General features: G+C 38.9%; 1 protein-coding gene across 1 annotated transcript; it reads right to left on the minus strand.

Annotated features, from left to right (window-relative positions):
• Positions 1-7,423: 7,423 nt before the first annotated feature.
• Positions 7,424-9,132, minus strand: LOC125371964 (cornifin-A-like). The gene is made up of 2 exons (XM_048380724.1): positions 9,124-9,132; positions 7,424-7,837 (listed from the first exon to the last, which is right to left on the minus strand). Exons 1-2 carry the CDS (start codon positions 9,130-9,132, stop codon positions 7,424-7,426), a joined length of 423 nt encoding a protein of 140 aa, XP_048236681.1.
• Between the last annotated feature and the right edge of the window lie 16,808 nt (positions 9,133-25,940).

Consider the following 25,940-nt stretch of genomic DNA (forward strand, 5'->3'; position numbering starts at 1 on the left):
ACAAACTCATTTCTCATGATTATGTTTTTAATTGCTGGTCCAGATTTAGTCCAGACTCTATATAGTACAGGCCACATTGATCCAGTTGGAATATTGCTTACTGCCGCATTAAACAACACACAACGCATGGCTCAATACAGATTGGAAGCATGTTCTCTGATCCAATATGTTGTCCATTTTATGTATGTCATGTGTTTAAAATTATAATCTCAGCAAAAATAAGACTATGCCATCTTACATTTTCCTATCTCATTTCAAATATCCTTCCTTAATTGTCACTGTGATAGGTAATTTTACCCAAGAAGTATGGCACAGAAAATATGTATAAGCCATCCAGATGTTGCTGCTAGTCTTCTGACATGATTGTACTGCAAGATGATTCATATTGCTACAGAGAAGCACTTACCAAATACGCCACAATACTATGCTGTACTGACAAAGACCAATGTATGTAATAACAATCAGACATCAGAGTAAAGTCAATTCAAAATTATTGTGGCTGAGGATAAAATGATTGGTATGATTATATAGAACCCCTAAGGTATTTTGTCTCCATTACTATGCCATATTAAATTTGTGTGGATGAGATTTTTGTTATTGGCAATGTATATCTGATATGCCACTTTAATGGAAAACAACTCTTTTATTGTTTCCCTTTTAAGTGAAGAATTTGAAGAATCCCTGATTCATCAAGATTACAAGCCTGCACTGTACCCAAATCCAGTTGTTAACCTTCCCAGCAATTCTATAAGGGTAACGCTATTTTTCAGGGCATTGTCATTTGCAGAAGCCCCAGGTCTTACATTAACTGCCTGACAGAGGAGTCCAGTTGAAAAGACCAAGGGCTTCTGCAAATGATAATGGCCTGAAAAATAGCGATTCTGTTATTGTAGCTAAAAGTGATAGAATTTGTTTTCAAATAAAAACAACAATATCGGTTTTGAAACATTTACTGCATCAACACAAATGTCACTGACCCAAATATGGAAATGTCATAGAGCAAATCAGATGACATCGCTATTGAACATGACGTCACCTATCCCTATACTCATGACGTCATCCTGACAACGGGTGTGATAATGGCCATTCGTCAAGTAATATGAGGGCATTATCAAGGTACAGTGGCCCGCTCATTTCTGATAACATGTGAGCGGTTTAATGATAATTCTTTCCATTTTACCTATAATAATATGTCTTTCCTCTCCAGATTTCTTTATTTTTAGTCTTGTCTGAGATTGAGACTGAAATTTGGCATGTATGATCGCACAAATGGTCTCTAGAAAAAAATTTCACAGATTCCAAATCTGATTTCCTGTGCTATCCATGCATGACACTGATATGAAATGTTTTCTGTGTCTCAAATATTATGTGTATTATATAGCCACTGTGTTCAGTATCGGAACATATTTTGGTTCTTGAACTCTTTTTGTCCTGTGATTGTGTACTACCTTGCACTTACCTGGTAGTTCAATCATGTCAGTGATATATCCACTAAAGTTTCAAGGCTTCGGGACCTGATTTGTTACATGGATGATTCCTCTTCTCGATTTCAAAATGGCTGCCCAAACTCTAGTTTAGACAATTGTCAAATGTTTATATGTGTATGAAGTTTGGTGTGTATATTCAGTAGGCCTGATGATATATCAGCATTAGCATTTTCAATTATTGTTGTAGATTTTCAATTAAATATTACATTGAGAAACATAATATGTGTACTGTATTTTAGATTGATTTCATTCCATTGCAGAACACTTTCATGTTTTCGTTTGCAGAAAAAGGATGATCTCAAACAATTGTGGATGTATTTCCCAAATTTGGTTTCTAGATTATCCCCCATGAAAGATAGGTCAGTTTCATTGAGCCAGCCAAATTAGTTATTTAGCAGGAAGTAGAGGTCACGTGATGGCTAAGCTGGGGTTTGTTTTGGGGGGTAATTTTGACAAATATTGATTGATTTGGGTCAGATGTTGTATTTAGATAGCCCTCTACCTAAAACAGGTCAAGTTCGAAAACCATTCAAATCAATCATGATTTGTGAAGTCAAGGGTGACACAGTGGCAGCTCGGGGACCATCTGGAGGATTATTTGAGTAATTACTGATAGATTTGAACCATGTTCAATTTGTACATAGATGATATGAAAACAGATCAGGTTTAATAATCATCCAAATCAGTCATTATTTATGAGGTCAAATGTCATGTGATAACTGACTGAATCAACTCAAGGTCTTGTTGGAAATATTGATGGCATTGAGTGTAAGTGTTTTGAACAGTCCTTGAACAGCCAGTAAATTGGTTAGTTTTAGGTCAAAGATTATTTTCTTGGCTTATGCCTACATTGCTAAAAAAATGTTTCTTGAGGATGAAATTAACTTGAACAAATATTGATGGATTTGAACCAAATAGTATATGAGTTATTAGTTAGCATTGATGGAGCTTAATAATCAGCCAAACTGGTCAATATTAATTAGATTAATGGTCACATTATGAGATTATAAATGACAAATATTATAAATATTGAAGGAATTCAACCCAATGCAATTTTGAAGACAAGTTGTATGTAAACAGATCAAGTTTATTTAACATCCAAATATGTCAATATCATCCAGGCCAAAAGTCACATGACAGTGAATAAAATACATACATACAGAGTTTGGTGTCCTGAATATATCTTCAATAACTTTGGATGGATATATCAGTTATATTCAGACTGTAGACAAGTCATATGCAGATATATATCAAGTTTAATAATAAACCATATTGGTCAGTAATAACGGGGCCAGCGCTGAGACTTCATCTGTTCCTAATTGTATGCCATGTGATGTATATTTGATTCTATATTGATCTTACTGACAGTTATTGTTTGGAAAGCTGTTTCGGGACTAATATGGACTAGACTAACATGTGTCAGACTAACAGGTTCCAGACTAACAGGCATCAGACTAACAGGTGTCAGACTAACCGGTTCCAGACTAACAGACACAATACTGACAGGTTCCAGACTAACAGACCCCATACTAACAGGCACTGGACTAACAGGTTCCAGACTAACAAGTTCCAGGCTAACAGGCACCAGACTAACAGGTTCCAGACTAATATGTGTCAGACTAACAGGTACCAGGCTAACATGTTCCAGATTAACAGGCACCAGACTAACAGGTTCCAGACTAACAGGTGTCAGAGTAACAGGCACCAGGCTAACAGGTTCCAGAATAACAGACCCCATACTAACAGGCACCGGACTAACAGGTTCCAGACTAACAGGTGTCAGAGTAACAGGTTCCAGGCTAACAGGCACCAGACTAATGTGTGTCAGACTAACGGGTTCCAGGCTAACAGGTTCCAGACTAACATGTGTCACACTAATGGGTTCCAGTCACGCCGAAGACCCGGGTTCGATTCCGACATGGGTACAATGTGTGAAGCCCATTTCTGGTGTCCCCCCGCCGTGATATTGCTGGAATATTGCTAAAAGCGGCGTAAAACCATACTCACTCACTCACTCACTAATGGGTTCCAGGCTAACAGGTTGAAGACTAACAGCCACCAGAGTAACAGGTTCCCGACTAACATGTGTCAGACTAATGGGTTCCAGGCTAACAGGTTCCATACTAACAGGCACCAGACTAACAGGTTCCAAACAAACATGTGTCAGACTAACAGGTTCAAGACTAACAGGCACCAGACTAACAAGCATCAGACTAACAAGCATCAGACTAACAGGCATCAAACTCACAGGCTCCAGACTAACAGTCATCAGACTAACAGGTTCCAGACTGCCAAGCACCATACTAACAAGTTCCAGACTAACAAGTGTCATACAAACAGGTTCCAGGCTAACAGGTTCCAGACTAACAGGCACCAGACTTACAGGCACCAGACTAACACGCTCCAGACTAACACGCTCCAGACTAACAGGCTCCAGACTAACAGGCTCCAGACTAACAGGCTCCAGACTAACAGGCACCAGACTTCCAGGCACCAGACTAACACGCTCCAGACAAACAGGCACCAGACTTACAGGCTCCAGACTAACAGGCACCAGACTTCCAGGCACCAGACTAACACGCTACAGACAAACAGGCACCAGACTAACAGGCTCCAGACTAACAGGCACCAGACTTCCAGGCACCAGACTAACACGCTCCAGACAAACAGGCACCAGACTTACAGGCACCAGACTAACAGGCTCCAGACTAACAGGCTCCAGACTAACAGGCTCCAGACTAACACGCTCCAGACTAACAGGCACCAGACTTCCAGGCACCAGACTAACACGCTCCAGACAAACAGGCACCAGACTTACAGGCTCCAGACTAACAGGCACCAGACTAACAGGCACCAGACTTCCAGGCACCAGACTAACACGCTCCAGACAAACAGGCACCAGACTAACAGGCTCCAGACAAACAGGCACCAGACTAACACGCTCCAGACAAACAGGCACCAGACTTACAGGCACCAGACTAACAGGCTCCAGACTAACAGGCTCCAGACTAACAGGCACCAGACTTCCAGGCTCCAGACTAACAGGCTCCAGACTAACAGGCTCCAGACTAACAGGCTCCAGACTTACAGGCTCCAGACTAACAGGCTCCAGACTTACAGGCTCCAGACTAACAGGCTCCAGACTAACAGGCTCCCGACTAACATGCATCAGACTAACCGACAGCAGACTAACAGTTTCCCGACTAACAGGCCGAACTAACAGGCCGAACTAGCAGAGTACAGACTAAGAAGTTCCAGATAGGCAGGATCTGAACAAACAGGGTAACTCTGTATTGCATTTATCATTTTATGTTTATTCCAGATCTGAACTGGTTTTTTTCAACACAACTGATGAAGGAGCCGACTGAAGCTCAACTGAATGATGCTAAAAAATATGTTCTCACTTGTTATCATGAAACACTCACAGGAATCCTGATCTAATTTTAAACACAGTACCCAGAACCACTTTATTGAAAAAGTAACTTTGACCACTACTTCGAAGTCTATTACTTCAAGATGATATTAATATCACTTTGATGTAATGATGGATAAGTTATTAATTGATTAATGGCTGTTTGCCTTATCAAAAATTAGCAAATCATTTGAAATTGTATCAATCAGTTTATGAAATATTGATGGTTCACAGTTAGTAAAGGTGAGCTACAGAGCCTGAAAAAACATTTCCAAATATTCACTGCTAATTATTTCATAGTAGTTGGCTCTTTTAAAAATACATTTTTTACAGGAGTTATTGGAAAGATATCTATCATGTAATGATGGCACCACTGGTCAGAGAATTAAAAAAATCACTACCAATTATTTTAACAGTATTCTGTAACAAATTTTCCCGAGCTTTATTGTGTAAGTTTATTAGATGATAACATAACTTGTCCAAAAATTTAATACTTATTAGTTTAATAGTAGTCTGTTATACATACTTGTCCAGCCTTTATTGTATACTACTCAAAAGAAGTTAAAGAACACTCATGGCAAATTAGATTTTGTCATATGAAAAAATCAGGTGTTCTTTAAGTTCTTTTGGGTGGTATATAACAATTAGCATGTAGTGATGGCAAGTATATCAGAGAATTCACTGCTTGATACTTTAATACTAAATGTGAAACATTTTTGTAGGCTTTATTTATATATTTAATTGGCATGTAATCAAGGCAGGACCGGTCATAGAATTCACTGATATATATTTTCCAGATTTATTGTAAACCATAATTTGCATGCAATCATGGCACTGCTGGTCATAGTCTAGTGAAGCATATATTAAGGAAATAATTGTGCATTGTATCTGTCATTTGCACTCTTCTGTCCAGTGTTTCCTCTGATGTGGGAAACCTGCATATTACATGCAATTTGTGTTAAAAATATACTATTAAATTTCCTGATTGCACCCGTCATTTAATCTGTCATTATAAAAAAACTTACAAAATGTTGTAGAGATATTATCTTTTTATAAAAAAACGTGTTCCGTAGACATTGATAATGTTTTAAACAGGCCTTAAGTCAGATGCCACCTGTTGCCCATGTGACATTCTTCATGTTGTAAAAAACTAATTGTTTTGAGCTTTCCTCTCTCATGCTGTGGACCGCCTCTGTGGTCAAGTGGGAGAGCATCCACCTGGAGAGCGGAAGGTCGGGGTTCGATCCCTGTACATGTCCTACAATAAAATGTTAAAAGATGCTGTAAGGGATGAAACATGGACTGGTCGGATCGGCTTCAGGATAACGTTAAAGCATGGTACTTGTTGTTACCCTGTCTGGCGCTTGACATTAAGGGGTTAAAACAAAGACTGGTTGGCTCGGAGTCAGTATACTGTGTCTGAGTTGGGAATTCATGTTAAACTGCAACATGGTATCTCAATGGGCTAGCAGTATAAGATTGGCATTATTCCAGACCAGTACAAGCAGACATACACACACACATGCATGCACGTCGCTATATAAGTGCAATAATCTTGAACATAACGTTAAACACCATCTTACCTCACCTCACCTCTCATGCACTGTATGGTGTTTTTTCAAAGCAGAATTAAACTCAAACTCTCACTTATCTTTGAAAGATTCTTGTCTTACATTAAGGAGACAATTAACATTATATGTCTTCAGATTTGTAGGTGGTGATGAGTATTCGATGACAGGACATTTAATTTGGAACTGATAGCATTATTTCTGACGGGGGGGGGAAAAAAAGATAAAAAGATAAAGGATATATGTTGCGTAGGAACATAAGTTTAACTTCTGGTCGGGCTGGCTGCGCACGCAGCCAGAACTTATGTGAGTTTTCTCAGCGGCCACGTGGCCTGAAGCTTTTCCTTGGGAATTGGGTTTCAGATTCTTGTCTTACATTAAGGAGATAACATTATATGTCTCCAAATTTGTATGTGGTATCGAGTATTTGATGACAGGACATTTCATTTGGAACTGATAGTGTTATTTGCGACGGAAAAAAATAAAAAGATAAAAAGACATCAAAAAGTATTCATCCGCTGTTAAAAATTCAAAAGATTTCTGTAATCCAATATCATTTAACAATGTTTTCAACCAATGAGATTGCAGCACAAACTCCCATTCATTTTTCATTCATGTCAATCTACCTTTCAAATTGAATGCCTTCTATAATGTTACAACGTAATTGACTATTCCACGGAGTATGAAGGTCAGATTTTGTGTGTACATTTTCCCAGGAACAGTGTCTCTATAATGTGTTCATAGAATTTGGTCTGACAAATGATTTATTAAATCATATTTGTGGGTGATTTAATTCAATAGAGATTCCTGTCCTTAAATTGAGTTTTGTCCTGTCATGCCGTTTAACAATAACTTGTACAATAGGCACTTGATCTGGTTATGCTCACTGGATTTCCCATAGCTAATTGTAGGGGATCAACCTTTTATTAGTTGTTTACTGCAGTAATGCTTTACTTTTATTCTTTACTGTCATGCTTTACTCTGGGTTGTAGTGTTGTAGGGTTGTAGGGCTGTAGTGTTGTAGGGTTGTAGGATTGTAGTGTTGTAGGGTTGTAGGGCTGTAGGGCTGTAGGATTGTAGGGTTGTAGGGCTGTAGGGTTGTAGGGCTGTAGGGTTGTAGGGCTGTAGGGCTGTAGGGTGGTAGGGTTGTAGGGTTGTAGGGCTGTAGGGTTGTAGGGTTGTAGGGCTGTAGGGTTGTAGGGCTGTAGGGCTGTAGGGCTGTAGGGTTGTAGGATTGTAGGGCTGTAGGATTGTAGGGCTGTAGGATTGTAGGGTTGTAGGTCTGTAGGGTTGTAGGGCTGTAGGGTTGTAGGGCTGTAGGGCTGTAGGGTTGTAGGGCTGTAGGGTTGTAGAGCTGTAGGGCTGTAGGGCTGTAGGGTTGTAGGGCTGTAGTGTTTGAAACCAAACAATTTTAATTCTTTTTAACAACACCATCAAACATTTTTATTGTTGTAAATTCTTGATGAGAAGTTATATATTTTGTTTTTCTGGAACAATTTATTTTGGTAAATGACAGCATTCCCTCTCTTCCCCTCCACCCAACCCCCATTTCCGAGAATATCAAATAAAATAGTCTGTCCTTTAAGTGTTTAAGATGGATGTTCTAGCTGAGTCAAGATGACGTGAAGGTCTTGAAGTAAGCACTTTTTGTTTGAGTAGGTTAAAGCTGATGTCAGACTTGCTTTTATTTATTTCTTTACAGATTTTTTCCTGTCAAATACTTGTTTGTAGGTGGGAAACAAATAAAGCCTTTTGAGATTGTTTTTTCTGTTCTTCAAAGAGTCATGTCAAGTTATATTTTTCAAGTTGTCTCATTACTCTTGCAGTTTACCATATTATAGACCATTCTTTTTTGTCAACATATAAGTTTGCGTTCAGCTGAATAGAGAAATATTTTTTTTGGGTTTTTATCCCTATGTTAATTTCTTGAGGATCAGCAGATCTGTAAGAAAAAGTAACGAAATCCTTTTCATTACAGCTTGGACGATTCCCAATTTACTACCCGGGTACCCACCTTGCTATTACCTGACCCTACCCAGGCACCCGCTGTAGGTCTCGAGAGGGAATAGTTTGACTGTACCCTGGCAAGAGGTATGTTGATTCATGTATAAATCGATCTGGTCTTGCATACACTGAAGTTGACTAATGTTTTATCTTTATTTAAACACATAAGGAATGCATGCATAGTCAGTGAACAGTGAACAGGAGTCACTTATAGTGTAACCATGGAGTTTTAGATAATTTGGTAACTAAACAATATATCATGCATGTGACTAACCACGGGCCCGGGTAGTCCTGTGGGTACCCAGGTCCTATTCAGCAACCCATGCTTGCCATAAAAGTTGTAATGTTGCCGAGTGCTGCGTTAAACAACATACAAACAAAAAACCCAATTTTTATATTTTTAATATTTGCATCATTTCGTTTTCCTCCAGTACTAAGCTAAAATTCCCTCCCTCCTTCCCTCACTCACTCACTCACCTATGTCAATGTATCAAATGGTGAATTTCGGAGACTAATTCATAAATATGTGACCGTCTCCATTGTGTCTTGGATCATAAGGGCATGTGCCTGGAGAGCAGAAGGTCGGTGGTTCAATCCCATGGCCACGTCATGTCAAAAGATGTCAAATGTGGTCTAGCTCTTATTTTCACACTTGAGCCATTGTGGCCACCTGATCCCCTTTCTTCCATCACCATCACCATCACCCACCCGACCCCGAGCTACCCATCCCAGCCCTACTTTCCATATTCATAAGAATTCTTTGCCCAAACAGAGTTGATTGTTGTTCTGACCATATCATGAGCATGTATTCATGATTCCGTATCAGATAGTGATAACACCAGATGCTCGCGAAAAGACACTTTGTAGAAGCATATCACCCGATCTAAAACTGGTGAAAGGCAAAGAGTCTCTTATCATGCCTCCAAGTCTGGGGTTCTATCAGTGAGATATTCAAGCCTGGGTCTTAGTTATTACTGGACCACCTCCATGGTCTAGTGGTAGAGCATCCGCCCGGGAAGCGGAAGGTCCGGGGTTCGGTCCCCGTCCGCGTCATACCAAAAGACGTTAAAAGATGGTACTTGTTGTTACCCTGTCTGGCGCTTGACATTAAAGGGCTAAAACAAGGACTGGTCGGCTCGGAGTCAGTATACTGTGTCTGAGTGGGGTATCTCAGTGAGCTAGTACTATAAATCGGTATCAGTCCGGACTATTACAAGCAGCCACACACACACACACACATGCATGCACGTCGCTATATAAGCGCAATAATCTTGGATGCGACGTTAAACTCAATTTCACCTCACCTTAGTTATTACTAGCGGGCACATTGTCCCATGTGCTATGCCATTGTGGTGAAAGGCAGAAGACCTGTGAGTGGTGAAATCATTGTCTACTCCATTTAGTTGCTTGGTGCCATTGTACAAAACAACCTTAGCGCTATGACTGTCATATTTGTATTTTCTATGCCACCTTAGCGCTAAGATCACTTTGTACAACGGTCCCTGATGGCATATATTTGAGTTACAATTCATCATACGCCTGGGAATTCCATATAAAAGGTATTTTCCAATATTCTACTCAACTTATGAGAGAGATATTTTAATTGTTGAGGTGGAGACGGAATGTTGTCAGCGACAGTCTTACCATAATGCTGTAGGAGTCCAAATAGATCCTGAGTGCAGCATTAAACAACAATCAAACAAAACAGTTTGACTTACTCCTTGTAACATTGAGTGAGTGAGTATGCTTTTACGCCACTGTTAGCAATATTCCAGCACTTTCACAGTGGGGGACAACAGAAAAAGGGCTTCACACATTGTACCCATGTGGGGATTCGAACCTGGGTCTTCGGTGTTACGAGCCAACGCTTTAACCAATAGGCTACCCAACCGTCCCAGTTACATGGAGAATTTGATGTCTATTTTTGATTGTCTGTAATGATAGTATTTACATTAAACAGGAACATTTGGTGTATATATTTCAAACTGAGTTGATAGCCTATATGCATGAATGAATGTCAGAGTTTTGTGTTAGTGAAGTACATAGTTTTATGTCTTTCTGTGAAAACACATAAGCATTATTCAAATAAACACAATTATGTTTCCTTTGATGTAGAAGTAAGAAAAACAATTTCATAGAATACTGAATGAAAATTTGACACAACATACATAAAAAAGTAGTTTCCATATTGATCCAGATAAAAATATAAAATTAATCAAACTTATCTTAGTCCACCGACAAAAATATCAATTTTTCACAATGGTGTGTGTATGAAGTTTGAATTTTTGATGAGAAATAGATGTGAATTAAATTTCAGTTATATTCAGTAAGTATTCCTCTGAAATATGAAATCCTGACTTTGAGAAACAAATATTTCACACAAAAAGTTTCTTTTTTTGGAGAGGGGGAAATGTCAGGCTATTTTAACAAATAATTGCGTGGAAGGAAATCAACCCCCATAAAATAAAATGGTATATGTAACATAATATTGGAAACCTGGGAAAAACCTGTATGGAAAGACATTCGAATCCTGTATTGCTCTTCACCCACATTAAGAATGCAAAAGAATCTATACTACTCAAAGAAGTTAAAGAACACCCAATTGTTTCATGTTAATGTTACAATAGTTAACTTGTCATGCCACTTCTTATGAGTAGTATATTCAGAAACCATATACTGGTGTGGTGAGGCGTGGCATGGCGTGGCATGGCATGGCCTGGCGTAGCATATGGCATGGCAGATTGGTGCAGAATGAAAGCCAGTTCTAATACTGACCTTGTATATTTTCCACTCTGGTAAAACCCAATTATTATAGTGCTGAAAGAACAAGAAATGATATCAGGCAATGATGCAACTCTGCCCAGTGAATCACAACGCCTCAGAACACTCGGCCCCCATGCCCCCCAGTGTTTAAAACATAATGAGCAGTATGCGTGGAGAAGCCATAGGTCCTTTTATGACTACTTCTGTCAGTATCATTAATATCTGGCTAATACTGCTCCCTTTGCCCAACAAAGCTGATTCATTTGTCAGTGTTTAAGATTTAGATATAAATATTTGCCATTTTTGTAAAGAATGGCATAAGAAATGAAGGATTATTTAATATTGAATGCAAACAGTGTCATGAATTGTTTAATGTATGGAATTTGATGAGAAAATTGTACCTTTAAGTTTGTTTGTGTGTGTACTGTTTAATGGCACACTCAGCAATATTCCAGCTAAGATGGTGATGAAGTAGTCTGTTATTCAGACCCTGAAACAATTATATCCATTACAGCCCATGCAAGTCTATAATATTTGGCAAGTCTAGATTACTGCAGTATCAGCATTCTGAAAATGAAGAGAGTCTCTGGGCTTCTTTTTATTATATATTTATAACTATAATTTAACAACTGTTTGTATCTGTAAAATATGGTCATTTCAGAGACTAGATTTTAGTCTAGTGGTGAAGTATCACATGTAAATATGTTTGCATTGAAAGACAAGGTTATGCAAAAAGACTTTGTGTTTGATTATCACTGTATCTAAGAGCAAAAAATGGTGAAATGGGGTTTATGGTTGTGTTAAAGATTATTGTACTGTATATAGCAGTGTGTGTGTGTGTACGTGTGCATGTGTGTGCGTGTGTGTGTGTGGGAGTACAAGGCCTCATCATTGTTTGGGGGGCACGGGTGGCCCAGTCGTCAAAGGCGGTTCCTGCTTCGCCCCGATTATGTTTCTAGGTTTGTCAGCACCATACCCATGCTCGTGGGTTTCACCGAAGTGATAAACGTCTGAGACCTGCATCACTTCGGGCTTTCCTTCCACACGCCGCGATATAACTGGAATACTGTTAAAAGGGGCATTAAACACAACTCACTCACTCACTCATCATTGTTTGATGGTTAATCACAGCCAAATATATTTAATATATATATAAATTAGTGTTTTGGGGATGTGTTGGTTATGGTTTGTTGTTGAGTGGTAGTCTAGTGGATGAAGCATGCAGAAAGCCTGGGGTCAATTCCCACTGGCAAACTGTGTGAAGCCTCCTCTTGGTGGCCCGAGCATTACCATTGTCCTCACTCTATATTAAAGTATGGGAGTTACAATCATCTTAGCGCTAAGATCGTTGCGTGTCATGTCCATGTAATGCCATGAATTATGGTTTGCATATTGATAAAAAAGTCAAGTTTCACTCACTCACTCACTTAATCAACCATTAATTCATTTGATCAGTCACTCTTTTGATCTATTCCTCCCACCCATTTGATCACTCCTCCAATATGATGACTCATAAACCCGCCCACAAACTCACTCATCTCTCTTACACACGGCATATGGAACTATCAGATTAGTTCAACTGCTCATTGACCACAACTGGAAACATCTGGTGTGCATCATCTGTATAACATGAGGTATTTACCTAACACCTGTCCCTGACCTCACACCGGCCGTGCTCACTCACTCACTCACTCACTCACTCACTGTGACTTGGTTGATTGTATATAACTTGGCATGGATCGTTATTCATAATATTGGTCTCTGGATTGTCAGGTCCGGACTTGATTTTTTTTCATGCAGCCATCTTATAGCTGGAATATTTCTGAGCATTCTCACTCACTCACTCACTCACTCACTCACTCACTCACTCACTCACTCACCCACTCACCCACTCACTCACTCACTCAGGACTCTGTTGTCACCTCTTCAGCTTTAATATTATGTGTTTTCAGATATGAAGTTGTTATTAAATATTTGATGACGTTAACTGAATTCATGCAATATAAACATGAAGACACATTCTATGGCATGACAAATTTATTAATATTTTTTACAGGTTTTTTATCCAACCAAATACCTGTAGAGTAAAAATAAGATCACTCTGGAAAATAAAAAAAAAACCAATTAATTATTTATTGCAGCATTTCTCATATTACCATTATTCTCTTGTGTATAATATATATCCACTTTGTTCGGGATTTTCATCACTGGGTAAAAAATGTGAATCTTTCATTTCACAGGAACTCTGTAAGTGTGAGCAGGATTGGATGATGAAACAGTCACAATGTCCCTGTAATGTTTTCGATAAAAGGTAATGAAAGCCACAATTACTTTCCATTTCAAGCTAGCACTTTGGTTTGTCAAATATTAGAAGTGACAGGCACATCTCAGTGGTGGCATTAAGATTATGCTGTTGAAAAAACTTTCATTAATGTCACTTTTTCAACAGCATAATCTTAATGCCAATACGATTCAAACAGCTCCCCCATCAAATGATAAAAGTGAGTTGTTCTGTCTGTTGAATGAAGTCCTGTGGCGGCAATATTTATCGATGTCACCATTTGATGCGAATATTGCATATTACACTGTATTTCCTCAGAGAGTCACAGCATTGTATTTTCTTTATACGTTGTTTCCACATACGTTCGGCTTCAATGTATCTTGGTCCCAGCTGAGACGAAGATTGTTTGTTGGGGAGAGCAATTATGACGATGTTGATTCTGCTGTGATCTGTTGCCGTCAAAAGCAGTCATCTGTTGTATTGTACATGTTGGTTGTTCTTATTGATTTAGGGGTTATCAGTAGCCCAGTTGTCTAAGGCACCGCAAGTCGCTGTGCAGAGTTGTGTCCCTTTGGCACGCCAGAAACCTGTGATTGTGGGTTGAATCCTGGTTCGCCCTTATTGTTTCTAATTGGGATTGTTCACTAGCCAATATATTATCAAATATTGCCATGGGCGCTTATTACGAATACGGTATATTTTGAAATTAAAGAAAACCTTTAGAAAGCCTGTCTTCACCTCAATAACACAAGTGAACTTTTAATTATAAAATATGATAATTAAGATCATGATCACAGTTTCTTTTGCCTTTGAGTATTATGTGGATGATAAAGAACTGGAAATGATATTTCTCCTTGTCTGTTAAGAAACAAATGTGTTGAAAGAGAGTATTGCTTTGAAAGGCTACTATGCTGTCATCAGAGGTGACTAATTGGATCAGGTGGTCTGGCTCGCTGACTTGGTTGATGCATGTCATCAAAACCCAATTGCATAGATCGATTCTAATTATGTCAATCACTGGATTGTCTGATCCAGACTTGATTATTTACAGACTGCCGTCATAAAGCTGGAATATTGAGTGTTGGGTAAATCAAACAAACAAAACAGGGGACCACCTAGATGAACCTCTCAATCAGGAGCTGAGTGTTTGTGTGTCACTCTACTCTGGACATACAGACTGGTGCTCATGCTATCAACCACCAGAGTGTCTGGTTCACATTTGAGTGATGACAGGCCGCAGCCATGTTGCTGGGATATGGTGATGCAAAACTGTCACTCAAAGTGTTAAATCCTCCAATGAAGGTGAGCTTCTGAACCTGTGATTCTTTAGTTACACAATTTATGAAGAAATTTTTCCTATTATTAATTCCTTTGCCAAATTTACATTTGACCTCACGAGGGTAAAGGTGTATCATTCATTGTGTTAGCAGTTTTCACAGTTCTGTTGGAAATGCTAGAAACATGCTTTTGGGGCTTTACCTATTTAATAAATACGAATCATAGGAAATAGCATGTATCAAAATAACACAAATCTATCCTATACTAACTGATACTGCGATGTGCCTACTAAGGAAATTTTACAGGTAAAATGATGATAAACTTAAGAAATATTTGTTTGCTGTCATGCATGTATGAAATGGCCTGTAATTACCTAACACCTGTCAGGGCCGTCAGGTAGCCTAGTGGTTAAAGTGTTCGCTCGTCATGCCGAAGACCTGGGTTCGATTCCCAAAATGGGTACAATGTGTGAAGCCCATTTCTGGTGTCCCCCGCCGTGATATTGCTGGAATATTGCTAAAAGCGGCTTAAAAATCATACTCACTCACTCACTCACCCTAACACCTGTCCCTGCTCTCACAGCGGCGGTGCATTCTCACAGGTGCAAATGTCACTGGAGTTGGGAGAAGTTACAAATTATTGCTCTTGTTTTACGTTATCAAGGTATGAGTTGACAATGGTAGCAATTAAGATATATGTACTGGGTTATACTTTCTTGGAAAAATGATGGCATAGTTAAAAACTACGAAACGGGATGGGTATTGGTAGGTTAGGTTTTTGTAGTTCTACAGATGATTTCTTTAGCCGGCATCTGACTCGTACGGTGGCCCATAAGGGACATGGAGTCTGTTTTTCCATATTTTGATATTTCACTTACATTTATCATAACCTTTTGCAAATTAACACGATTTGTCTTACAAATATGTGATAAATCATGTGTAAAGAAGATATTGAATCGCTGAAAAATGAAACGCAACGAAAATGTCAAAAACTAAAATGAAAATACAGAAAACTATTTCCATCGCGGTGTAAATATAACCACCACAGGGATAATATTTACACCGCGGTGATAATATTTACACCGAGGTGAAAACTATTTCCACCGCGGTGATAATATTTACACCGCAGTGGAAATAGTTTTCGGTGTATTCATTTTAGTTTTTGACATTTTCGTTTTGTGTTTTTGACATTTTCATTTTAGTTTTTGACATTTTCGTTTTCGTTTTTGACATTTCCATTTTAGTTTTTGACATTTTCACTTCACATTTCAGCGACTCAAAAGCTACTTAAAAGTACATTTTCTATGTTTTCGGATGTTTTTATACATGATTTATCACATATTTGTATGGCAGATTGTGTTAATTTGCAAAAGGTTAAGATAAAAGTAAGCTAAACATCAAAATATTGAAAAACAGACTCCATGTCCCTTATGGGCCACCGTAGACTCGGCTCACAGCGTATCTGAATCTGTACTATCACCCTAAGGTATGATAACTGGTGCAACAAGGTTTGGCAGTACTGACGTTCAATTTCAAGAGTGTGACCTTCACCTTTTTGTCTCACCTCTGGTGTGATTCTAGCAAAGGCTGTGTTGATCAACTTTACGACATGCGTGAGTTTGAATGGTGTAATATATCTTGCCACGAACTCTTTTCAGTTAAATTAGCCTAAATGAACTCAATAGTGTTGAGCTCACAATGTCCGTCTTCCTGACGCAAGAGAGTTAACTGACTTTAAAAGTCCAGTTTCCACCCTTGCCCAACTAGGCTGGAATTACTGGGCTCGATCGTAGCGCCACCAGTGGCTATTACCAGTTATGTCCATTCTTTGCCTCTTTTATGGACCAATCAGATTCCACCTCTTGTATCACTTGCGTTTGCTTCACACAAAATGGCGGCGCTAAGTCAAGACGATCTGATCGATAATCAAGATCTATATTGTGATAAAATGGGTCTTACATCGCGAAGTGAATCAAATCACGTGAGCACCCTGATAAAAAACATGAAAAGATTTGGAAAATATCTGTTGACAACGAGTTGTTTTGCAAGTCCTGCAATCGACCGAAATCTGCACGACAGTTTACAAACTGGATTTCGATTTCGGTGCACGATTTTGATTGGATTATGCACAGACTCGTTAGTCCAGCAAAAATGTAACTCCATAATACCAGCCTAGTTCGGCAAGGGTGGAAACTGGACTTTTATAGTCAGTTAACTCTCTTTCCTCGGGAAGATGACAATGTCTGACTGGCTTACGTAACGGTGTTATCCATGACAATGCCACCCAAATCACAGGTTCCAGCGTGCAAAACAATGACATAATTACCTTTACCTGATGGTACCATGAGTGCTTTTTGTCCATCTGACGGAAGCCACATGTAGTCAGTGGAATGATTGTGTTCATCAAGGTAAATAATCTGGAAGCCCCTACTGCGATAGTCAGGAACGGTGCAGAGATAATGTGACTTCATAGACAGGATAGGCTATTTTTCCCTAAAAACTGCTCAGTCATTGCCATGAGCAGTGTATCACAATCCCATCTTGTGGAGAGCAATAATTAATTTTGTCATGAAAATATTAATTGTGTCTTTAATTTCCTCCAAAATTCTACTACAAGATGAGGGTACCTTCTGCTCATAAAGCTTGTACACAGCACACCTAATCACCCTTGTATCAAAGCTGCCTAATATCCTTTTACGTCGCTGTTATGTTTTTGAGATGATCCCTACATTCTGTTTTTTTATTTATTATTTTCGTAGACTTGGTATGAAAGCCCTAGAGCTTGAGCAGTTTGGTAATAGGCCCTATCTAAACTAATAAATGGTTTATCTCTATCTCTCTCAAGTGTAAAGAACTTGTATACAATTACTACCACAGACACCATGTCGTGTACCATGGCTATACACATGTAACGTAACATGCATCATGGGAGCAGTGTTGACAAAACATATGCAGCAGCATTTTCTTATGTTCCAAGATTCACATCTAGAATTTTCTCCAACTGATGTGTTTTTTGGTGGATGAGATGATTTATGAAGACTACATTATTATTTTTATAATGGAGTCATGTGCGCATATTTCTGTAGCCCGTTTTAGACTCAACTCATTGGTCTGAGAACAAATCTGAACTTGCTGTTTTCGTTCAAATTCTTTTCTTGTTAAATTGTCGATAGGACTCCTTGTGATTGAATTACTTGAAACCACAGGTAGTTCAGTAGCAACAGTCTGTGAAAAACTCTGTCTTGTTTTAACAATCAATTAGCATTTTTCTAGCATTTCCGACAGTACTTTAGAATTAAATTCCAGGAATATTTTAACCACAAATCTATACCAACATGAGTATTTATGTACAATGACATTCCCTTGATGTCATTCAGTGCTATGACATCACGCAACAAAGTTACAATATTAAAAAATTGTCATAGTTAAAAGAACATGGCAGCACTACGCCTTTGTTTACCATAAGCAATATGCAACATGCCCCAAAAACGGAAATATATATGTTTTTCTTTATATATAATGCCGTGACAATTTGACTTAGATCTTGAATTTACTGCTCCATATCAGTGATAGATTGACTTATATTATGTCATTAGAACGCACCAACTCAGTCCCCAAACATACTCTATGCAAAAGATCTGGGTGCCGTTGTACAAAGCGATCTTAGCGCTAAGGTGATCATAACTCCCATACCTTCACTTAGACTTATGACAGTCGTAGCGCTAAGGTTGTTTTGTACAGCGACACCCTGTTTATTTAAAAAAATACAGAAGGAATTATTTGTTTCTTTCAGGGTTCATAATGTCACTTAATTTGTACTCACAAACTTAAGGACAACCATAGTTTTGATCGTGAAAATCACATGAATTGAATTTATATACAGTATAGGTACTTCTTTTGTTTTTCTCATAGTGTTTATATAGTTTACATTTCAATATTGTTGAGTGAGTTAGTATGGTTTTACGCCGCTTTTAGCAATATTCCAGCAATATCACGGCGGGGGACACCAGAAATGGGCTTCACACATTGTGCCCATGTCGGGAATCGAACCCGGGTCTTCGGCGTGACGAGCGAACGCTTTAACCACTAGGCTACCCGACCGCCCCCAATATTGTTGAGAAACAGCATCCACATATTCATTAAACTCAGATTTTAGTTATCACTACTGCTTCACAAAGATTGAGGACATCCCATTACGGGTCACGTTAGACCGATCTTTTGCATACTTTGACAGACCAATGGAATGACTGACAAGAAATTAACATTAGCCAATAAAAAGGCAGCTAAGTTTTTCATGGTTGCATGATTAGAAACCATTCTGACTGTCACTTTCCTGATCTGTTAAGTGACGATCTGTTTGGTCAGACGAAAGGTCATTCTGACGTGACCCATAATGGGATGTCCTCTGATGTTTGTTTTGCAGTAACAGAACTACTGGTAAGATGTGATAATCCCCCACCCCAACAAAGTTGGCGGGGGATATAGAAATGGGTTCTGTCTGTGCGTGTATGTGTGTGTGCATGTGTGTGTGAGCATCCCAAAATCGTTGCCAAAAACATTGCATCTCTATATATAAAGCACATACTGAACAGAACTGGTGCCATTTGATATTAAGGAGTTTTAGAAATGTTTATTTTAGAATTTCCATTGCAGCTATTTTGACATGGGCTAAGAGAAATGTTGGGTCAGTTACCTGGTTTGGGACCATAATGTGTTAAAATGGGCGGGGGATATAGATGACTTCGTTGACTATACGCTTGTTTTATTGAGATTGTTCGTTGAGAAACATAGCATCTACATATTCAAAGTATATTTTGCAATATTCACAAGGTGATATTTGTTGATAAACAGCATCCACATATTCAAAGCATATGTTTCAAGATTCACAAGGTGATATTTGTTGAGGAACAGAGCATCCATAGGGGACACCAAGGTACATAATATAGTCAACAGTTATACTCAACATATATATTTCTTTGGTACTCTTCTTTGTGATTGTGTAAGCATATTTAAAATGTCAAGTGATATCAGTGACTTTGTCTTCTTGTACAATTGCTGTTTATGTAATATGTATATAAAAAAATATAGAATCCTAAGTTAAACATGTCATGGCTAGTTTTACATATCGAACAGCTTGACAAGTCACATTTCAGAACAACCAATGAGCAATGGCAAAGAGGTCAGAAGAAGTCACACTATTTCACATACAACAGCAAAATGTTGATTTACAGTAGTCAAATAACAACTATGATTTATCATGTGTCCAAAGTTGGCATTTTTGATACATGTTTCCGTATTAATTCTCGGACAACGAAGGTTCATTTCAAGGCGTCAATAATGGTAATCTGATCGTGGTGTGCTTGGTCTCCCTGTGTTAGATTGTAGATCAACAGACGAGCATTTGTTCAGAAATGTCATGGCACAATGTATGTGGGATCCCCTAAAAGCAACAGTTGATGGAAGAGGAAAGTGTTATGCTTCATTCTCTTTGCATGAAGACACGTTCATTGGAAACATCTTTTGTTGTGGCTGAAATAATAAGAATGTAAAACATTGCTGTTTTGGTCACAATGGAAAAAAATCAGAATTCAACATTTGGGCTTCTGCTTAAAATAGTTTTCCGTTTGATAACAAATTATGGTAGGTATCTTTATGCATTAAAAAGCTCAGCCACATTGCAAATATGAAGTAGTTTTTCCAAAGTGTTTTTTGCAGTTTGCTTAAAAATATAATGATTTCTTGTTAAAGGGGGACAGGGGTGGCCCAGTCGTCTAAGGCGCCGCGATTCGCTGTGCAGAGTTGCATCCCTTGGGCACGCCAGAAACCTATGATTGTGGGTTCGAATCCCAGTTCGCCCCAATTATGTTTCTAGGTTTGTCAGCACCATATCCGTGCTTGTGGGTTTCACCGAAGTGGTAAATGTCTGAGACCTGCATCACTTCGGGCTTTCCTCCCACATTTAGCTGACACGACGAGATATAACTGTAATACTGTTAAAAGCGGTGTTAAACCCAACTCACTCACTCACTCATTCTTGTTAAAGAATCAAACTGTCAGACTGGCTGGATACCATATTGTAAAAACCCAACAAGTTGGCTGGAAAGCCTGTACTGATGCCATGATGTCATAATGTTTGATGTCACTTGACACTCACAATTAACCCTGTTCACACTGCGAATTGCCACACTGATGTCCAGTGGGGTCACAAGATGGATCTAGTATTGACATACAAATGTTTCACTGAAAGTTGGTCTTTGTAACCTGTGAGAAAGTTTATGAAATAAACGACAAGTGGGAGTTGTTTATCGTACATTAAAACACTACAGGGAGAACAAACCATGAGGGGCGTGGCTCCCACGAGTCGTTTATTTCTTATATGAGATATCAACATTATGTACAGGCTCTTTAAGGATGTTGATAAAATGTACAAGCATTAAAAATATTTACCAATTTTAATAATAATGACTCTTTGAATTGAATCCGACCTTGGAAATGTCAGACAAGTCAGTTTTAGGAACAGGTGGGTTAAGTTTGGTATTTCCCACATACTCTCGCAGTCCTCATGTTAACTATCTGTACCTTTTCTCCATATACTGTATTTTCTTGAGTATAGTGCGCACTTTTTTTCCAAAAAACACAGCTGTGTAGAAGGGGGTGCGCATTATACACAAAGTAATGAGTTTTGATGTTTTTTCCCCCATGGAAAGACATTACCAGGAGCATGTAACACAGGAAAAACCATATCAACAAATCCATACTGAAGTTCGCAAATTATTCATGTAATTACACTGTCTGGCTAGAAAAAGTGTTCTTTGTATATCTGGACTTATGTTTGTACAGTTTGTCATATCCCTCCCACTTTTGGATGCGATCATTTCAGCCACTGTGTTTATCTTCGTAGCCCATCTACATCTATGGGGAACAACTTACTAGACACTTTCTCTCAAACATAATGTTGTCAAATATATGATTTCATCAATTTGGGATTTCATATTCCAATATCCAGAAATGACGTCATGATAGAACAATGTTTTATCGTGAAATAAACCATGCTTTTTTCTTCATTGTTCTGTGCCATTTATCGTGTAGCTGTCTTATATAGTGCCACAGCATCTGTAGCATTAATATAGATGGAGATTTCATTGTTTGAGTAAAATCAGATGTGGTCAGTCAGAACTTAAAACAGACATTCTACATCCTGTAGGAGGTGAGGTGAGGTGAGGTGAAATGGGGTTTAACGTCGCGTCCAAGATAATTGCACTTATATAGCGACGTGCATGCACGTGTATGTGTGTGTGGCTGCTTGTACTAGTCCGGACTGATGCCGATTTATAGTGCTAGCACACTGAGATACCATGCCGCAGTTTAACATGAATACCCCACTCACACACAGTATACTGACACCGAGCCGACCAGTCCTTGTTTTAGACCCTTAATGCCGAGCGCCAGAAAGGGTAACAACAAGTACCATCTTTTAACGTCTTTTGGTATGACGCGGCTGGGGATCGAACCCCGGACCTTCCCCTCTCTGGGCGGACACTCTACCATTAGACCACGGAGGCGGTCACATCCTGTAGGACTCACAGTGCAAAAAAATGACATCCAAGTTTTATGTAAAGGATACAAAACTGGGATTCAGTAGATGAAACCAGCCTTCATTCTGGCTTACCAGCTGCCAGTCAACCTGGCTTGGTGTGTGGGACTCACTGCTGATTGCCTAATGTATTTTGAGATCTCCCCAAATGGATGTAATGATGAATGGATCTTCTGTCCATTAACAGCCCACCTCCGCCAGAAGCTACTTTTGACAGACTACACAATCATTTCTTAAACACATTTAAATACAGGGATGGGAAACAACTACAAAAAATGTTAGAATTGATGTGGGTTATAAACTCACTTATGTGCTGTCAACATTATTCACAGAAGATTTATATTGCAATTCACCCAGGTCTTTCCCTTGCAAATGGATTGTGGAAGGCACAGACGGCCCATGTGGATGTCAAGCACAACATTAAAAACAGTATCTGCCATGACAGTGGTCCCCAGCAACCCATGCCACTCTTAATGGTGATGGAAAAAAGGGGATCAGGTGGCCACAATGGCTCAAGTGTGAAAATAACAGCTAGACCACCTTTTTACATCTTTTGGCATGACGTGGCCATGAAATTGAACCACCGTCCTTCGGCTCTCCAGGCACATGCCCTTGTGATCCATGACACAATGGAGGCGGTCACATATTTATGAATAATCTCTGATATTCACCTTTTGATACATTGACATAGATAGGTGAGTGAGTGAGGGAGGGAATGTTAGCTTAAATTGATGCAAATATTAAAAGTTTAAAACTTTGTTTTTTTGTGTTTAATGTCTGGACCAGACATTCCAGTGATTGATATCATGAACACCGATCTACGCAATCGGGATATGATGACATGCATCAACCAAGTCACCGATCCTGACCACCCAATCCTGTTAGTCTTACAAGAATGGGTTGCTGAAGACCAATTCTAACCCGAAAATCTTCACAGAACTTAAAACTTTGGTGAAACCAAGAACATAGGTATGGTACTGACAAACCAAGATACATTATCAGGGCAAACAGGATTCAAACCCATGATCATAAATCTCATGCATGCCTATGTGATGTGCAAGTCTTTGAGTAGGGCCACCCATGCCCTCCTTACCTACACTAGCATAAGGATGATAAATTGATAATGCTAGCATACGGTCCTTATTCCCTCACTTCATTTGTTTGATAATTTGGTTTTATTTGGTTTGAAATGTTGTAATGGATATACCTTTTATGTATATCTGATAACCTTCTTGTACTTGTAAGATTTAATTCTTCCTCCTTAATGGGTCTGCTCTCTGTTTGAAAGAAGTTTGCGCTGCCAATGCCTTTGATAAGGAGTGAGACTATGTGAATGCCACACTGCTGCTTTCTGTCCACTGCCAATTCCTGCTTCCACCACTGATCTAAACCTGGACGGTTCTGGACTTTGTGAAATAGACTTGATTATGTTGTAATTATAAGGATTGTGTTCCTGCCTAGACCACTTAAGGTGTCCATTCCGCTTGCTGCCAGCAAGCAGCTGACTGAAGTTTGGTCAAGATGGACATTACACCATTTCCCTGAGTCAGACAGAAACTAGTCTGTTTAGAATGAACTGTGAAACTGTAGGCCTTTTATCATTTTCGTTAGACTGTTTCGTATTGATTCACTATTTCTCAGGACTTATTTTACACTTTAGGTCAGTAATCAATGACTGGCGGTCAAAGGGATGCCATTTTGATCCATGAATTATTAGTGGTTAGGGACTGACCATTTGATGTTCGGGTGAGGGAGGGGGGCCTGGTATTTTAACCCAAAAATATTAATTGTCACTGAAAATTTTGAAAAAAATAATTACCGTTTTTTCTTGAGAATAGTGCACACGTTTTTTTTTTAAAAAAAACACAGCTGTGTAGAAGGGGATGCACATTATACATGCCATAATGAGTTTTGATGTTTTTACCCCCCAACGTAAAGACATTACCATGAGCACGTAACACCAGAAATAACATGTCAACAAATCCATACTGGAGTACACAATGTAATCTTGTAATTACACTGTTTGGTTATACAAAGTGTCCAGTGTATATCTGGACTTATGTTTGTAACTTATTTCATTAACTTTATTCAAAATTCCTTTTAATATTGTTTTAATTAATTTCAGTGTAATCGTGTGTGAAGCGATCAGAAGATCGCACAACTCATCGTTATTAACAGCAACCACGGTCAGATTACCGCTATTCGCACCTTGAAACGAACTTTAGTTGACAGAGAATGGATACATATATCATAAATAGCATACTTTGAATGGTTAAAAGTCATATTTGATTTTGTTTGACCATTCTATGTCAACATGTAGTTTTCGTGAACATGTGCACGGGAGCCTAGACGGTGACTGGTCAAATTGTTCCATGTGAAAAAAAATAACCGTCAATAGCGATCAGCTGCACCGAAGTGCTACACTTAGGATTATTATTATTTTAAATATATTTTGTAAAATCTAAAACTAAAATAACATAATATTGGAATATATTATTCCTGATAAAAATAGTTTCGGATGCAATTTTTCCTGATCCTTGCATCAAAACCCTTTAAAGTTATATCATTGGGTAAGTTTTAACCGAATCACCCATAGATTCCAAGAAAATGTGTACAGCTGATTGCTGTTTCTGGCTTAGTTTATGAGAAAATACACATGGTAATCTTAATCCTTGCATGTAAAACAATGCCTAGCAGAACAAAAAATACAATTCAAACGGTAAATCAACATGTCTGGTGATTTTTTATCTCAAATTTCAAATTTGTACTGACCAAGTTTCTGTTTGTTTACCGGAATTCGCTTTTATGCTTCAAACTGTTGAATAAAAAGAAATTGCCTGCCACAAAAATTACATTGTTGCAGCATGTTTTTTTAAAAAAAAACAATTTAGGTTCATAGTTTTAAAGAAAGAAATCCCAGCCCTCCCCCCTTCTCCAGAATATCAAATGGTCAGTGCCTTACAGATTTTGTAATGATGGGACTAAGATTCACCTCTTTAGTGTTTCTGGGCACATGGGTGGCCCAGTCGTCTGAGGTGCCCGATTTGCTGTGCAGAGTTTCGTCCCTTGGGCACGCCAGAAACCTATGATTGTGGGTTTTTCCCCACTTTTGGGTGGTTTTAATCATTACAAACTGGACAAAAGTTTATTGATAACAACTACATTGTTATTTTGTAATAACAACGCTTCTGTATAGATCATTGTTTCACAAAATTAAGGCCATCTCCCTAAAAGACATGTCTGACCATATCAACCAGTAACCCAAGCCCAAGTCACCCCAACAACAAACAGCACCACCAGAAGACTGTTAACCTCAGCAACAAGAACATCACCACAGAACAGACGAATGTCCTGTCCAAAGGCCTGAAGTACATCCCTACCAGACCACTATGGAACCACGATGACTTCATCACTACCTGGGGGCACGGTTCGCTGTGCAGAGTTTCGTCCCTTGGGCACGCCAGAAACCTATGATTGTGGGTTGGAACCCCGGTTCGCCCCGATGATGTTTCTAGGTTTGTCAGCACCATACCCGTGCTCATGGGTTTCACCGA

This window comes from Haliotis rufescens, unplaced genomic scaffold (assembly GCF_023055435.1).
Source record: "Haliotis rufescens isolate VD_foot unplaced genomic scaffold, xgHalRufe1.0.p SCAF_1, whole genome shotgun sequence".
Classification (NCBI taxonomy): domain Eukaryota; kingdom Metazoa; phylum Mollusca; class Gastropoda; order Lepetellida; family Haliotidae; genus Haliotis; species Haliotis rufescens.